The sequence below is a fragment of the Apteryx mantelli genome, chromosome 2 (genome assembly GCF_036417845.1).
Source record: "Apteryx mantelli isolate bAptMan1 chromosome 2, bAptMan1.hap1, whole genome shotgun sequence".
Classification (NCBI taxonomy): domain Eukaryota; kingdom Metazoa; phylum Chordata; class Aves; order Apterygiformes; family Apterygidae; genus Apteryx; species Apteryx mantelli.
The window spans coordinates 25,867,388-25,886,380 of record NC_089979.1 but is presented as its reverse complement, the minus strand read 5'-3'; the positions used below and the strand labels follow the sequence as shown (position 1 = coordinate 25,886,380).

At 40.2% G+C, this 18,993-nt stretch overlaps 1 protein-coding gene across 1 annotated transcript in view; it reads right to left on the bottom strand.

Moving 5' to 3' along the window:
• VPS13B (vacuolar protein sorting 13 homolog B) overlaps nucleotides 1-18,993 on the bottom strand; it is a 489,316-nt gene that overhangs the window by 437,794 nt on the left and 32,529 nt on the right. Inside the window, exon 4 of the mRNA XM_067290363.1 lies at nucleotides 402-525. Coding sequence (XP_067146464.1) covers nucleotides 402-525 — 124 coding nt within the window. The remainder of the gene's footprint in view (nucleotides 1-401; nucleotides 526-18,993) is intronic.

The following is an 18,993-nucleotide window of genomic DNA, read 5'->3' as shown; positions in this document are numbered from 1 at the left end:
CCTTGCTCTAGGAAAGAGACATGGATCAAGACTCAGGATATTGTTTCTTTTAAGACTCCTCTTGACAGAGATTAAAAAGGAAAAATTAGGTAAAAACAGTGGTTAAATGAAGTTTTTCTCAGCCCTACATAACAAATGGATTATGTAAACTTAAGGATGCAACAAAACGGAAGGAAGATGGAAGGATTAACTTCAAGTTTTACTACAATTTGGTTCTGTTTTATAATATTCAAGTATTCTACTGACCTTTATGTGACTTGCAGGTGGGCAGACCTTCTAAAACACGAAGCCATTTGATGGAGACATAAAAGACTAACTTAAAAATTCTGGCCACCCAAATAAAATTTAAGTATTTTCTATCATCACTCAAACACAATCCAGCTTTTAAAATTATAGTTTACCTGGAGGTAAGTCGGGGTCAGGAGGAGCAGATTGTTGAACTCGTCGTGGTTTCACTGCCGATTTCATGCTTTCTGTGGTACTGCGGTTTGTTGAACTGGAACCACAACTTTCGTGGTCTTCTTGCTAAAGGAAAAGAAAGCAACTAAGTCAACCAAACAAAGAAGAAAAAAAATATGCGGAGAAAACAACTCTGAGAATTAATCTTCTGTCAGTATTTTTCCTTCAGTACAATTCCGTACATCCATCTAACTATAGAAATGATTACAAATTTAGCTGGACAACACAAAAGTGATTTTTAATTATGATTAATACTCATATTAACTAAAAAATAAGATTCAGTTACTTACTGATTTCAATTGAACAAAGAGTAACTAGCTGCATTGCTGCTGAAACATTCCTTAAGACAAAGCAAAAGCCTCACGAACTACAAAAACAAGCATGAGAAACTGCTCACTTTTATCAGCTTACAGCCTGCTCATGAAACAATCTCAAACAGCTCCAAGATGTCGTGTCCATTCTAATACAGCTAACCAAAACCATCTCACAAGGCAAATATTTTCTCAGACTTCTAAAACAGCAAACATGGCCCCAGAAGAGAGAAATGAACTGAGGACAACTGCTCCTCTTGAGCTTTGATATGACTTAGTCACCTTTAGGAGTTTAGAAACAGGAAACATGGCTCATAACTACAGAATATGATAAAAAACTTCCAACACGAAATTCACACACACACAAAAAGCTTGATTAAGTGAATGTGAGTTTTAAATACCTCACTAGCATGCAGAGGTTCCCATTACATTCCAGAATGACAGTTTAATTACAACACTCCAGTGCTAGAAACCCAAGAAAAGGGACGCAAATATTCTTGAAAGTGTATTAGGAGAGTGGGTTGGGGAGGAAACAAATACTTCCTTTTTTGAGGAAAGCCAAAGTATCTCTTGAAAAGATGTGGCCTCTTACAGGTTTTTGTTTGCTTGTTATCTCTTCAGAAAAGCAGCAAATACTCTCTGGGTCATGGTGCTACTAAGATCACAGGAAGGGTTCAGAAAAAGAAGGGATCAGGGAACATATGTAAAGTATCTTAAAATTAAGCTGCAATATTCTTAAATCCTCTAAAAACCAGACACCTTAAAGTGTATTTTTATTTTGTACAGGATGCATCATGTGCTTCCTGGCATTTCTCGCTTCTTTTAATGCTCTCAGAAATTATGAAACACAATAGTAACTTCACATTACTTGCTTGTGTCTCTTTGAAACAAAATTAAACAAAAAAATTAAGTAACATGCAATGGCACACTTTAAACAAAAAACTACAACTTCAAAAACAATTCAAGAGATGGTTTCTTTCATTCCACCCCATATTTAGAAAAGCAGAATATGGAAGGAAATTCTCTGATAAAGGGGAAATAACATTTCAGAAAGAAAAGCAGAGATGAAGAGCAATATAAGGTTAGACCAAAAGAAAAATAAATATAAGACAGAACTTACATGGAAAAAACACAGAACACAGACCCCTTCATACATGAGAAGGGTAGAAGATAGCTTCTAGAAGAAGGTTATCATAAAAGATTTGAAGTTTTCCAGTCATGAATACGGAGTTGTAACAAGCTACGCTTCTTAGCAAGAACTGTGGTCAGGATCAGATCCTGGAAAATTCCGTTTTTTTAATTATGATTAGCTGGCTACTACAGTTATACAGGACCTTGCACTCACCAGCTGCAAGAAGAACGAAATGCGTGTTTAATACCAACCATGTGTGTTTTGTTATCTTGGACAACCTTCGACACTTTTCATTGAGGAGTGCGCGTCTCCTAAAGACTCTCCCAGAACTTCTAACTGCAGTACAATTTCATTACTAGGTCAGCACTGTCCTCTTCAGAGCATATCTCAGCAATAATGACAGCTTCAAGTTCATGCTGTAGTTTTAAACCCGGGCTTCCAGAAGACTCTTCATCAGCATAAATATTTTGTAATCAGAAAAGCTCACCTCTCCTTCACATCTTCAGCTTGCTGAGAAAAATTAGATCCCAGACTAAGTCAAAATTTTTGAAATAACTTTTAACCCACCCTTTTTGTTGGACACTAGTTCATATGCAGCATGAAAATATTTTTTCAGATGAGTCACCACACTGCTATTTCTGTTTTGACCTTGCAAAAACTGAGATGCCAGGGTGACCACACAGCTCAAATAGTGCAGTTCCTTCTTTACCGGGCTTACGTACAGACAGTACAGCCTGCTGTAGTAGGACTACTTACTGATTTGATCTGATACGATTACATTATGCTTGCTTCCTAATACTTATGTTGACTACGACAAAAAGAAAGTTATGGGGGAAAAAATAGTTGTTCTATTTTTAGTGTTAACTGTATCACTCCTGATTACATTCAAGAGTAACTATTTTTAGCTGTGCACTGACACAAGCATGTGTGATGACGTTTTCATAAGTTTATGCAAGTCTATCCAGCACATTCATTATACAGTATATTACTGATAATTAAAGATGAAATAAGACTGATTTAACTTTCTACCACTTCCAGAGAGTTAGGAACATACACTTTTTTTTTTTAAGGGGGGACCATTCTATCATGCTAATTTTAAAAGAAAAATCTTAAATCTTAGCATATAAATAAATTCAATATAATAAAACTTTTACATTTCTGAGCTTCAAGTCTGTTGTGATAGAAAATGGTTGCAACCACTTAGAGCACATTGGACCTAAAAATACTCAAAATAAAAATGTGCGTGTTCTAAGATGCTGCCAAACTGCAACACATAAAATTGTATCTCAGAAATATACCTATATGACTTAATCTACATGAAGTAATAGTGTATACCTATGTTTAAGAAGAATTCAACCTGACAAAACATTTGAAAAAGTTTATTTAATTTTGGATAAAATGCATTCATTTCCTTACACTACGCAATTATCAAAAAGGTCTAAACACATTTTGTATGAACATGAACACACACTGTATTTCAAAACAGCTATTGATATTTTATAAAACAAACGTTGTTTTTGTTAATTACCAGAAGATGATAGCAGTGGTCATGACCTTACAGGAACCACATTCCTATTTAGATTTATATCCAAAAGCTTTCTGTATCTGCACACTTCTGCTTAACATTAACTTTAAGAGCACACTTAATTTCTCAAACATGTGGCTGTCTCATAAGCCCAGGAGTAAAACTTGTTCATTAAAGAGATGTGAAAAAGTTCCAAGGGAACTGCCAAAACTAGCATAATTATGAAAATATTTAACACTGGAACCAACTGAAATCACATTCTGTCTATAGGCTGCAGTGATGTCATAACAAACCCCCCAGCCAAAACGCACTAAAACTACTGCGCTCTAATAAATCCAGCTCACACCAGATGACAAACATTTTAAAGCTAAAGTAAAAATTATATTGGAGATGGGAAGGGAGTTATATTCTAAAAGCGCTATTAACTAGAATTATAATACGATATTTGATAAAGTGCCCATTCATTTTAATATTAGTGAGAGTGATTACAAGTCACAACAGTAGCAAACTAAAAATATGCATGAGGCATCCTGAGGGCTGATTTTTAAAGAAAATAACACAGCAGGACTTTAAAAGAAAATGAAAAAAAAGAGAAAAAGAAAGAAAAAAAGCTGCACAATCAACCCTCTTTCTTTTTCCATTTTGGCAAATGTTCTAGATCAGGTACTCTGCTGAAATGTTTTTATAGAGCACTATGGTTACATCTACAATGATATTAGTCATAAATAACATGCTAATGACACCTAGGTTAATAAATTTAAATGCGAGTTCCTCAGTCAATTTTCTATTGAAATACACTATATATAACAGTTATTTCAAGGTCTAAGGCAAATTACTTTGGACTGAACACATATTAGATGAGGCTTATTACGATCTTTCCTAACAGATAAGGTTACCTCGTGATCAGTTTTCTGTATTTAAAATATGTAGTTTTTTTCCTCTTTAAAAAACACTCATTTTAAAATATGTAAAATCCATTTAATGGGCAAGACCTCCCAAATGTCTGATGAGAATACTTTATGGCAGAAGAAGGTTTTATCTTGGGGATCACTTGGGTATTTATGCAGATATTGACCTTCTGCTCATATGAAACCAAGTTAAGAAGATAAAAGAAAAACTGATTTCTTGAAAAAAAAAAGAGGAAAACATGTAAAAGCAATGACAGTTATGAATTACATTTTAAAAAATCCAACCTATTCTAAGAAACTTCTACACAGACTTTTACAGATCATTTCCCTGTCACTTTTCCTCTACAAAGTCTTTTTCTTTTTGGATCCTCTATTTATCATTTCTAAAACAATGAGCTTAATATCATTTAGAAGACAGTAACAGATATATATTTCTATTTATGTGATACATATCTTAAATTGCAACATGCAAAAAGAACACAAATGAGGAATCCCTTTCCTACTAGTGGACCAGCATTACATGGCTGAGCATGTTACTGCCTATTGCAAGACTACAGCTGACAGGCTGGAGCATGGGGCTCACAGGAACTCCATGAAGTCCAGCAAAAGCAAATGCCAAGTCCTGCACCCAAGATGGAGCTACCCCATGCAACAGGACAGGCTGGGGGCCACACGGCCAGAAAGCAGCTCTGCAAAAAGGATCCAAGGCTCCCCATGGACAGCAAGTTGAACGCAAGCTAGCAGGGTGCCCTTGCAGCAAAGAAGGCCGCCTGTGTGCTGGGCTGTATTAGCAAGGGGGAGGCCAGCAGGTCGAGGGACATGATGCTTCCCCTCTCCTTGGCCCTTGGGAGACCTTGCGTGGAGTATTGTGTCCAGCCTGCTACTCCCCAGCACAAGACACACGGACATACCGGAGCAAGTCTGGTGGAAGACCACCAAGGTAGTTAGGGGGCGAGAGCACCCAATTGCTCCCACAGGAGAGGCTGAAGCCATGGGGGTTGTTCAGCCTGGAGAAGAGAAGGCCAAGGGGAGATCTTCCTGCTGCCTACCACTGCCTCCTGGGAGGGTATGGAGAAGATGGCGCCAGGCACTACTCAAAGGTGCACAGGGAGAGGACGAGAGGCAACGGACACCAACTGAAATGCAGGTGATTTCTAGTAGATGTACGGGAAGCCTTTTCACCCTGAGGGGTGATCAAGTATTGGGCGAGGCTGCCCAGAGTGAGCGGCTGTGGAATCTGCATCCTTGGAGATGCTCAGTACTTGACTGGACGCTGTCCTGAGCAACCTGCTTGAACTGGGCTCGCTTTGAGCAGGAGGTTGGACTAGATGTTCTCCAGAGATCAGTCCAAACTACCTGATGATTCTCTTATTCCTTTTCATGCAAAAATGAAAGAAAATGTAACACAAGGTTTTAAAGAGATTATCTTAAGAAGATTATCCCATAAATTTAATTAGAATGCGATTTAAATAAGTCTGATTATGTTCCTCTGATATATAATTGTCAATATAGACTATCTCCATATGCAAATATGGAAATTCATTAATACCACACTTCTAAGTTTGCAGTATTTCCACTGACTAACACAGGTTAAGCATTACTTACAGATAAACCAGCAACTTTGACACAGCCTTGGTAATCTCATCCTTTGCAGGATAATTGCACAATACTTTATTAAGAGTTAATACCAAAAGCAAACTGAAATATGGAACTAGCAAATTAATTTTATTATTGCTTTAACAAACAGCAAAATAAACATGTAAAAACCCTGAAGTAGAGAAAATCAGTTTGAATTAATAACATCTGTAAATCTCTTGGAGTGACTGGGTTAATAGTTGAATGCACACTAAGTCTAAGAGAGCAGCTAACAGAGGCAGTGAACAGACGCAGCAGTTTGCGCAGCAGTTCGCGCAGAAGGGCGCAGGAAGGTACCTTCATTTCTGTTCCCTGTGGTGTACATTTCCTCAAGTATGGTTGTGACACGCCGCAGAGCGTGTTCCCCAGTGGCTGTTGGAGTTGCTGTGTCAGAGGCTGCGACCCAGACCGACCCTCTGACAGTAGATGCAGCTCTACAGGTCTCAGGCTGCAGGGAGTGCTTGGGGCCTCTCCGGGAGGCCTGGGCTGGCAGCCAGCTCTCCTGCAGGAGGTGTGCTGCTGTTGACGAGCTGTGTCGTCAGGTAAGGGAGTTACGGGAGGAGGTCAGTAGGCTGCGCAGCATCCGAGAAGCAGAGCAAGAGATAGACAGGATATTCTCGGAGACTGTGCAGCTTCGGGAGTCCCAACCCCCCACAGCAGTGGAGTTGCCGGAGGGCTCTGTGCCGTGTGAAATGGTACATCATAACATCGTAGAAGAAGGCTAGAAACTCATCACTGCTCGTGGGAGGAGAAAGGCTCCTACTCCTCCCGAAGACTTGCAACTGAAGAACAGGTTTAGTGCCCTCCAGGATGAGGAGGAGATGGGCATGGCTGCAAGGGAAGTACCTGGGACAACAGACCCTGTGCCCTGCCGGAACGCCCGGAAGAAGCGGCGGGTGATTGTTGTGGGGGACTCCCTGCTGCAGGGGACGGAGGCACCTATCTTCCCACCTGACCTCTTGTCTAGAGAGGTTTGTGGCCTGCCAGGGGCTCGTGTGAGAGATGTCATGGAAAGACTGCCAAGGCTTGTCCACGCTTCAGACTATTACCCACTGCTGCTCTTCCATGTGGGTGCCAATGACACCAAGGGCAAACTGGAGACCATCAAGCAGGATTTCAGAGCTCTGGGGATGGTGGTCAAGGGTCTGGGAGCCCAGGTCATCTTCTCCTCAGTCCTGCCAGTGAGGGGGATGGATGAGAGGAGGAAGAGACGGACTTTCCAAATTAACGACTGGCTGTGCCGCTGGTGTTGGCAACAGGGTTTTGGTTTCTACGACCATGGGACCCTGTTTGAAGATCGACAACTGATGGCAAGAGATGGGATCCACCTCACAAGGCGGGGCACGCGGGTCTTTGCCAACAGGTTGGCCAACCTGGTAAGGAGGGCTTTAAACTAGGAAAGATGGGGGAAGGGGAGAGATATAGTGCCAGGGTAGTTGGCAAAAGACAGCTCAAGTTGGGATGCCTCCAGCAGGTGAATGCAGCCAGGGAAATGCGCATGGGATGTGGCTATGGAGGATCCTCTTTTACCCCTCCTGGGAAACCTGCATGCTCGATCACCTCCCTGAAATGCCTGTACACCAATGCACGCAGCATGGGGAACAAACAGGAAGAACTAGAGATCTGTGTGCAGTCGCAGGGCAATGATCTCATTGCCATTACAGAGACATGGTGGGATAGCTTGCATGACTGGAGTGCTGTCATGGATGGCTACGTGCTTTTTAGGAAAGACAGGCCAGAAAAGCGAGGTGGTGGAGCTGCTCTTTATGTGAGAGAGCAACTGGAATGTATTGAGCTCTGCCTAGAGGTGGACGAAGAGCAAGTCGAGAGCTTATGGGTAAGGATTAAAAGGTAGGCTAGCATGGGTGACACTGTTGTGGGTGTTTACTACAGGCCACCTGATCAGGAAGAGGAAGTCGATGAGGCCTTCCACAGACAGCTGGAAGTAGCCTCACAGTCACAGGCCCTGGTTCTCATGGGGGACTTCATTATCCTGATATCTGCTGGAAAGACAGCACAGTTAGGCACAAACAGTCCAGGAGGTTCCTGCAGAGCATTGATGACAACTTCTTGACACAGGTGGTGGAGCAGCCAACAAGGAGAGGTGTGCTGCTGGACCTCGTACTAACAAACAAAGAAGAACTGGTGGAAGATGTGAAGGTTGGGGGCAGCCTTGGCTGCAGTGACCACGAGATGGTGGAGTTCAGGATCCTGCAAGGAGGCAGCAGGGCACTAAGTAGGATCGCAACCCTGGACTTCAGGAGAGCAAACTTTGGCCTCTTCAGGGACCTACTTGGAGGAATCCCATGGGTTAGGGCCCTAGAAGGAAGGGTGGATCCAAGAGAGCTGGTTAATATTCAAGGAACACTTCCTCCAAGCTCAAGAGCAGTGCATCCCTGTGAGTTAGAAGCCAAGCAAAGGGGGCAGGAGACCTGCATGGATGAGCAAGGAGCTCCTGGCAAAACTCAAACAGAAGAAGGAAGTATGCAGAAAGTGGAAAGGGGGGCAGGCCACTTGAGAGGAATATAGGAACGTTGTCAGAGTATGCAGGGATGCGACAAGGAAGGCTACGGCCCGTTTGGAATTAAATCTGGCAAGGGATGTCAGGGACAACAAGAAGGGCTTCTTCAAATACATCAGTGGCAAAAGGAAGACTAGGGAAAATGTGGGCCCTTTGCTGAATGGGGTGGGCGCCCTGGTGATGAAGGATACAGAGAAGGCAGAGTTACTGAAGGCTGCCTTTGCTTCAGTCTTTACTGCTCAGGCCAGCCCTCAGGAACCCCAGACCCTGGAGGCAAGAGAGAAAGTCTGGAGAAAGGAAGATGTTCCCTTGGTCGAGGAGGATTGGGTTAGAGATCATTTAGGCAAACTTGACATCCATGGGCCCCGATGGAATGCACTAACGGGTGCTGAGGGAGCTGGCAGATGTTATTGCTAGGCCACTCTCCATCATCTTTGAAAGGGCATGGAGATCAGGAGAGGTGCTTGAGGACTGGAAGAAAGCCAGCGTCACTCCAGTCTTCAAAAAAGGCAAGAAGGAGGACCCAGGGAACTACAGGCCAGTCAGCCTCACCCCCATCTCTGGAAAGGTGATGAAGCAGCTCATCCTGGAGGCCATCTCCAAGCATGTGGAGGAAAAGAAGGTGATCAGAAGTAGTCAGCATGGATTAATCAAGGGGAAATCATGCCTAACCAACCTGATAGCCTTCTATGATGGAATGACTGGCTGGGTAGATGAGGGGAGAGCAGTGGATGGTGTCTCCCTAGACTTCAGCAAGGCTTTTGACACTGTCTCCCATAACATCCTCATAGACAAGCTCAGGAAGTGTGGGCTAGATGAGTGGACAGTGAGGTGGATTGAGAACTGGCTGAATGGCAGAGCTCAGAGGGTTGTGATCAGCGGCGCAGAGTCTAGTTGGAGGCCTGTAGCTAGCGGTGTCCCCCAGGGGTCAGTACTGGGCCCAGTCTTGTTCAACTTCTTCATCAATGACCTGGATGAAGGGACAGAGCGCACCCTCAGAAAGTTTGCTGACGATACAAAACTGGGAGGAGTGGTGGATACACCAGAGGGCTGTGCTGCCATTCAGAGAGACCTCGACAGGCTGGAGAGGTGGGCGGAGAGGAACCTCATGAAGTTCAACAAAGGCAAGTGCAGGGTCCTGCACCTGGGGAGGAATAACCCCATGCACCAGTACAGGTTGGGGGTTAACCTGCTGGAAAGCAGCTCTGCCGAGAAGGACCTGGGAGTGCTGGTGGACAACAAGTTAAGCATGAGGCAGCAATGTGCCCTCGTGGCCAAGAAGGCCAATGGTATCCTGGGCTGCATCAGGAAGAGTGGTGCCAGCAGGTCGAGGGAGGTGATCCTCCCCCTCTCCTCAGCCCTGCTGAGGCCACAGCTGGATTACTGTGTCCAGTTCTGGGCTCCCCAGTACAAGAGGGATGTGGCACTACTGGAGCAAGTCCAGCGAAGGGCTACGAAGATGATTAGGGGACTGGAGCATCTCTCTTATGAGGAAAGACTGGGAGAGCTCGGCCTGTTTAGCCTAGAGAAGAGAAGACTGAGAGGAGATCTTATCAATGTGTACAAATATCTAAAGGAAGGGTGTCAAGAGGATGGAGCCAGACTCTTTTCAGTGGTGCCCAGCGACAGGACACGAGGCAACGGGCACAAACTGAAACACAGACAATTCCATCTGAACATAAGGAAATACTTTTTCACTGTGAGGATGACAGAGCACTGGAAGAGATTGCCCAGAGAGGTTGTGGAGTCTCCTTCTCTGGAGATATTCAAAACGCGCCTGGATGCAATCCTGTGCAACATGCTCTAGGTGACCCTGCTTGAGCAGGGGGGTTGGACTAGATGATCTCCAGAGGTCCCTTCCAACCTCAGCGATTCTGTGATTCTAAAACGAAATAGTTGCATTACATGACAGGACATGCATTTAAGTACTTTCAGTAATCATGACACTATAAAATACTGAAAGAATATTTATTTAGAAAGTAAAAGGACAAAAGAACTATTATTTAAATAGTGTTTCCACCTGTAAACTTACAAAAAAATGAGATTATATTGACTGATGATCAATACTGTACATATTAGCAGTACAAATAGTTGATTCAAATGAAGGGATATGCTGACATTTAAGTAGACAATGTTTAAATCCAATTTGATCACTATTTTGGAGTAATTATTAAGGAGTTCTGTATTATATACTGAAATGTATATGCATTATATACACATCTATGCTATCTGTAAGAAGTTATTCAAGTTGGTCCATTTTCTTTCACTGATGCAAAACCCAGCCTTAAATCTCTTCAAACAGGCAAAAACCTACCTCAGCGTACAGTAAGAATAACTTACTTTGGGCAGAGCTTTGTCTTTCTCTAAGACAAGAGAAGACTGTAGAAGAGATCTTCATTTTTTGTATTTAAATGTTTTTCAGTATCATTTCACATAGAAATGCAGCAAAATCAACTCTTTAAATTAAGTACCTCACTACTGAGGAGAAATACCAGGGAATTCTGGGTAGAAGCACATTCATTAGACCGGTTAAGAATAATGTAATAGGGCAAGCTGAAGCAATTAAGAAATGATTTAGCAAAGTGCTAGTCTGGGTTTACTCTCCTTGTTGCATCCGGTCTCAGCTTACGTTAGATTCAGATAATCAAGTAGTAACAGTGACCCACAAGGCTCACTTAGATTACCTATACTGGGTCAAGAGGTTAAATTTATCAGTCTCCTATCATAAGCTGTGTTTTGTTACTTCTATATTAGCCTAATGCAATGTGCTCTGAAGCAGAGGTACGAGTCAAATCTACACGAAAAATAGAGATAGGCTGGAAAGCTGCAACAGCAGCCCCAATTGAAAATGAAGCAGCTTGCAGGAAGCACGTTGCACTGATGCCGCAGAATCTGTGCTGTCTGCCTACTGATTTCTGGGAAATAACATCTCCCTGTGATGCTGCTACTGTTTTGATTACCTGATCATCAGAGATATTTGAGAGTAAAAGTCTTGCTTACAAGAAGGGGAGCTGTCCAAGTCTGAAAGACTATGGTGATAAGGCCATACAGCCAAAGATACATAAGACAAACAGCTCTCCATAAGTGCTCCTCAGTCTCCTCAGAAATACACCCAGTTTCTCAGCACCCAAGACAGAGTGACAAATAAACTGACTTGCAAGTCTTTTTGATGGAAGTGAGTTGTCCAAATATCTTCTTTCTGTTTTGAGAAGAAAGTTACATTATCATCTGTTAAATGACCATCTAGTAAAGTTCCTGATACATTTATTGTGCTTTAAAAAAAAAAAAAAAAAAAAAAAAAGAGGCCACCTACCATGTTGAAAGTACTATCTAATAGAAATAAGCATCTCAAAATGTCTTTTCCACAATTTCTCCTAGGATAAGCCTTTTAAAGATTTCACTCTTCCTCATGTTACAGGAAGTTTGCCCAGTGCTTTGGTTGGGGTGGGGGGTCTCATTCTGTAATATTACTCTGTGTTTGTTCAATACCTAGTCATGGATCAGGACTCTGCTGTGCTAGAGCGGAGTTTTCTTCCTCTACAAGGAAGAAAACAGCAAACAGTAAGAAATATTACAGTAGCAACTGGCAGCTCTACTCAAGATGTGGCATTCCTGTAGTGGGAGGTATGGCAGGAACAAAGGACAGTTCCTATACGTTTGTTCCACAAAGCTCCCAGTGCACACAACTCTAACTTGGTAGTTCTCAAACCAGGGTAGCCTGGAAGAAGTCACACAAAAGGAAGGGTCCAGCAAGACTGGTGCTCAGTGAGCTCTTCCACCAAAGCAAATGGATACAAAGCATCCTCCGTGTAGGACAGCTGTGGATGCATCTCTCTAAGCCATATAGAAGAGGTGGTTGCTCACCATCTTTGCCCTCTTGCCTGTTCATAGTCTCTATGTATAGACGTGAGAAGAAAGAGCGGCTAAAATGGTTTACTAACTGAAGGGTCAGGAGGAAGGACTGACAGAAAACACATAAAGGAGAACAGATTGCAAATACGAGAAGAAAAGAGACAAGAAGTGACCTGCATCATTTTTATTTTCTTCTGTGATTTGTGTTCAAAAACATTCAAACTTAATAAAATTAAGAGATACTAGAATTGTTCATGTTCTTTTCTTAATTACTAATATCTAAAATATATTTTCACTTGAAAATTAATTCTGAACAAAACAGAATACATTTAAAATACAACAGTTTATCTCCATATGTGAAAACTCTAGGACAGTTTGACTCTTCTGCTCTCATTCAGCTTATTCCACAGTTCAGGGTCTGCTACAGAATAACTTCACAATACAAAAAGCTCCAGCCACTGAGCTGATGAGCAGCAACTTAATAGACCCTTTTTTTCTGATATCACTGCATTTCTTCTGTGTACTGAAGTAACAGTACTTAAGCCAGTTTACACTTTTGATGTGATATTTTGCAAGACAATGGATATACTCCCATCTTTGTCACAAGTCCCTCACAATATTAAGAACAGCTGAGCACTTTCGACAACATTTATCAGATATGTTGTCCTGAACACTGCAGAAAAATAGAAAAACCATTGGGAGCATGGTTTGATCATGCCACTGATTTATTAAACAACATCTGGGAACTATTAGCAAAAACTTGGCCCCTTCAGCTTACTCTTCCTATTGTAATCTGTTCCACCTGCTAGAGGGCTAGCACTAGTCCGCCCGTCCCCACTCGTCCCTGCCCCCCCCCCCACACACACTATTTAAGCTGGCCCCAGACTCTTAGCTGAGATGTCACTTCCCTTCATGGTGGAAGATTAAGGGTGCTTGTTTCCCCACTGTAGTAGTGCACTGTAGCTGCAGCTCCATTTCCCACTTTTAGTGGGTACTTTTCCCTAACACACTTTCAATCTATTAGAAAGCCAGACCCCTTATGCAAGAATTCCCCCCACCAAGCACCTGCCAAGATGTAATAATAATTTTTATTACAACATAACCTTGCCACCTGGCTCCCCAAGAGGAAGGCATAATACTGTCCAGACCAAATTTTCTCCTAATCCCAAAAAGTACTGAGCAGCATACCTACAGCAGGGCCCCAGCAACAACCTTGCCAGTTCAGTGATCCCCAGCACTCAAGTTTCTAATATCATGACAAACCTCTGTCATATGACAGGAAAGGGCCCAAGGCACAACACTCTACCTGGAAAACATGCTAGTGAGCTCTCTCCATTGCTCAGCATCATGTTGGCTTTTGGCAGTTTTGCAGGGAGGAGCAGAGACAAAAGGGGTCAACTAAATGGGAACAGATTCTACATGCCAATGATGGGAGGAGGCACATCCTCATGAGGGTCTCCTCACCTGTCACTGATTTTCACACACTTAAGTACGTATCCTTTAAATTCTTCTAATTCTACTTCTCCATGAAAATTAGTTGAAACTGGTCAATAGATTCAAAAATTTAATGGAGCAGTCGGCAGAAGAAGAGAAGAATGAATGACACACAATATAATGGTGTATGTCTGGTTTCCTGAGGATAACAAGCTTAAAACCAGCACAACCAATATGTGGTGGGGTCATGGATTTTAGCCTAACAGTCCTTTCCTCCTGGCTTACTGTTTGAGATGGGTCCAAGCCAAATTTGAGTTTGTGGCCATTTTCCACAGAGCATGCACTAGGGAAATCCTTCCCCAGTTGGAAATGGGACTTTCGGGAACTTCTTCCAGTGCAGGGAGGTTCAAGCAGGAATGAGATTTCTCAGCCATGGGCAGAGCAACACTGAATCTAGAGTTTTCACTCCATTCTGCAAAGTCAAAAGCACTGGGAATCTCTTTAAATAAACAGTTACAACAGGAAGTTACAACCATTTACATTACACTGCTAAAAAAAAAAAAAATCTGTTTTTAAGAACTATGGACAGTCTTCACAAAAAGAATACTCGTGGCTTTTTAATGCCATATTAAGACAAAAAGTTACTTCCTAACTTGCTTCTCGAACATACCATACTTATTCCTATGCAGTATATTTTCTGCACATTCTATCCACATATGCATAATACTATGTTACTGTATGTAGTATTACAACTATATATTAATAATGTTAAAATAGCTTTAACAAATTAGAAAATGTTGGGTGAATATAATTGTATGTCAAATTTTAAAGACATTCACATGTCTGGCGAAGGCATCACTTATCCTAATTTTCATAGTTTTCTAACTTTTCAACTGTTCAAATTCTAAACACAGAAGCCAAGTTAGTGGTGGGTTCCAGTCTTCCCCAGTTAGTCAGACAGTTTCTGTAATTTCCATAAGAGGAGGAGGATAAAGTTATCAAAATCTTTGTAATTAATGTTTTAGTTGCACTACTGTATTTTGTAACAATTCAGTTTAAGTTTTGTATTTCATTTTTATTCTTTATTTTTTCCCCCTACATACCACGATGGGGAAGAAAAGAGTTTCACCAGAAGTAATTTATGAATTATGTCATACCTAAACACCTAACAAAATTAATGGACAAAACTAAAAAGCTAGCTGAATAGCTGTACAAACTTTCTGGTTAATAAATGCAAAGGAGTACACATAAGCACAACTCATCTAAAACATGTACATGAATAAGTTTTACTTATAATCAATCATTTCTTTTGCAAGTGTCAGTCTGTAATATGTACACCATTTCAAAGCACTTACTGTTATTTATAATGTACTGCTTTTTAAATAAAAAAGCAAGCTTTTGGAATATTAATGTAAAGATAAGTAACAACAATTTATCTTCTAAAATAGTCAGACATCTATTACATAAAACAACCAAAATGCTATATCTTAGAAAAACACAGATGTCAAAACCACATTATAGCATTTGTAAAGTTTAACAAGAGACCTCTGTAATTATAACATCACAAAATGTAATTTTTTATCACATAGTTTAAAATTCAGTGTGCTTCTTCTAAAGCAGTTGGTACTTTTTAAATCAGCACACAACATTTACTGTGGTTTCAAGTGACCGCCTCATACATGCCACTTTCTTCCTTATGTGAATTTTGACATGAATAAAAATTTCTTCAAAAGAATTTACTTTCCTTGGTACCAACTAATTAAAGTGTTTTTAACCAAAAATAAGAACAAAACCCCTTCCCCCAAATTTGTGACAATCATTCTGAAAATATTTTTTCTTTCATCCCTGGTCTAATTTGTAATGAAAGAATGAATTCAGATTTAATATGAGGGAGGAAAGTGAGCGTCAGCAAGAAATAAAGTTGAGTGCTCAAGGGAACAAAAAATACAAACATTCTGAAAGACGCAGGGAAAAAAGGGTTGTTACTGTTTGCGTTCAACTGTGCACTCCAGCCACACGTAAAAGGAAGAGATTAAAAATTGGACAGTGGAGTGGAGGTATGAGATGCAAAAGTAACTTGGGGAAAGGAAAGAAAAAAAATAGTGTAGGGAAAATGAAGAGTCTGGAAGCATCCTCTAATCTTACATAATGCCAAACACAGAAGCTCAGGGAGCATTAGTGTGCAAGAAAAGAATATATCTTATTTCAAATTAAAATGCAGAACAACATCCGTAATAAAAGTGTTGAATATTATAAGCCAAGCATATTTTTAAACCTAAAATAATAAAAAAGTTTCTCTTAAACTCATAATTTGTCAGGTTTAGATCTACTGGTTTTCATTAATAATTTTTTTTTAATTTAAGTCTTACAGAAAGTAATCACAGGTAACACACCATTAGGTCATATCAATTCATCCAGGTTTCCCTAACATATTTATCATGTTATATGGTATATATCTGTAGGGATGGTGGAGAGTTTCTTGAGCTTCTTCTGGACCTAACCTATACTACCGACAATACTATATTTAAATACAGCTGCATTCATACCAAAAGTAAGGAAAGTTTCACTTGACTGATGCTTTTTATCCATAGTCCTAAAGAGCAGTTGCAATAACAGATAATTCCATTAATCAGAAAGCAAATCCCTCTCTTTACAAGAAAGTTTTGATCAGCAAGATCTCCAGGCAGTTAGAGTTTCATTCTAATCCCGTACCCTTCGTGGAAACACATAGGCACACACACACTAACACTTAGGTAGCTTTTGTGCCAAATGATGAACAGCCTTGTATAGTTTTAAACTACCATATACTTTGCAAGCACTAGGATGAACAAATATAGTTTAAATAGAAAATGCAATTAAAAAGTTAATTTAAAATAAGATTGAAGAGTTGTACCTTCAATACAAGGGTTAAAAATAAGAGATGTAATAGAGACGGACAGCCTATGGGTTTTAGCAGTTCTCTGTAAAAAGTAAAGAAATAACAACATAGATTAAGAACAAAAAGCACCTACAGTATGAAGTCAAAACCTCATTCCAAATCATGATTCGGAGTATTTGAGAGTTAATTGTAAATATACTTCTATGGTTTTCATAAAACTCTAGGTGCCAAAAAATACTACTAGTCAAGACTGGCATCACCTAAACCAACTACAGATTTTTAAGTAACAAGTGTCAAAGCCAAACTTATCTACAAACTGAAGTCACTAATACTTCCAGATATACAGATACAGCTCACCAAAATGTCATTTCTGTCTAAAAATTAACATGTCACAGATAAGATTGCAAAAGTCAAGGATGCTTCCTTCCCTCTGCTCCTTTTTTGGTGCATAGATTATAATCATATTGTATGCACACTCTTCCATCATCTTCCATCTGCTCCTATGTGCAAATGTATTGTATTACAGTCTTTAATTACACACATCTTCCCAAGAAAGACAACATACTTAAGGAAGGTGTTTTAACAACGGCCCATCAGTTTAGCATTTAAAACAAACCACAGTGGATAGTACAAACTCAGAACGTAAACCCTAAAATCGCTAGATTAAAAAACAAAAAAACCACACACACACACACACACACACACACTCTCTGCAGCCTAGGATGATCCAACAGTTAGAAGCTGAATCCTAATACATGCTGCAGCAATGGTGGAGAGCAGCGCAGCGCAAGCTTGGTTTGCCACAGCACATATGCACAAGAAGCCTAACAACCTCCGATCCCATGCGTGCGCACGCACACGCACACACACACACACACAACCATGCCTTTTGATGCTGCTTCCACCTGCTCTTCTTCCTAGGCCAAGGATCAGCTTCAGGCTTTCTGCCGGCAGAGTACAGGAGAACGCGTTCTGGGTTTTAGGCACTGGCGGAATAGTTTGGAAGAAATGAAGAAAGGAGCTAAAGGGAAATACCCCTAGAAGCCAGAGTTACTAACTGCACTAGACTGCACAGCACAATCTCACAACCATTTTGGTACAGCTGCTGGAAAAGAGCAAGCCACACTTCATATGCATGATTTTAAATTATTCATTTATATAGAAACCATAGAAAGCTAGGCCTTAACAATATGATAATGAAGCAACATCATTAAAAATAGTAATGAAGCTAGATAACTGAGGTTATGGAAATATAATGTACATATGCAACAAATATTATTTATAAACACTAAAAATTATTTATATTATTATACAGTACAAGTATATCCATATATGTAAATACATATGTGAGTTTGAATAAGTATCTATAAACTACTGTTTCTTACAGTGTCAGATATATACCATAATGATCTAATTATTTAATGATTATTTTCACAAGCAGAAGGGTGCCATACCTATCTTCATGGACATAATTTATAATATACATTCTTCCCCTCTACGTTCAGCCTGCAAAATAATTTCAAACAAAAAAGCATAGATGGTCTGGATATACCACAACATTTTCACTCATAATCTGTGTTTCTGTACTCAGCTTTGAAAGACAGTGTATTAAAATGTATTATGTGCAAAGTAAGTGATGTTCATCTGTATGTTATTTACAAGTTAATATTATATTTTACTCGGAAGATATCCTTATTTTAATCAAAAGCTTTGTAGGTGGAGGAGAAGAAGTTTTGTCTGTTACTTTTGTATCCATAGCTTACATGCAACTATCTCTGCAAATTAAAGATTTTTGACTGGGTTTGTTTTTTTTCCCCAGGTGGGTTTACACTTGCATGGGAAACACTTCCGTGTCTCACCAAGTTTTAAAATGTACAGAAGTTAGAGTTCATTTAGTCCTAGAAAACAGCAGTGATAGAAATGTACAATGAAAACTTTTTTTTTTTTTTTTTTTTTAAGGATATGCTTGTTTTAGGAAATCAAGGAGGTGCTTAAAATTTTCCTTTAAAATACAAACCCATCCTCGCCACTATACTATTTTAGGTCAACCACCACCAAAAAAATATTACTTACACATATCTGGAAATATTACATTTTCTGTTACCACACCAAGGACTTCTTAAGCTCTCGACAGCACAAAAACTAAATCACTCAAAAACTAAAGACATGACATAAGACAGAAGACTCCACATACATTTCTCTTGTTTCAGCATGAAACACCTAAGAATTACTTATTTTCTGAGGTATGTTATAGCAAAGATTTATGATTTATGTCTAGTTAAAACTCCAGGACAATTTTCACTGTAGAAAATACATCTTTGATCCAAAGATTTGCACA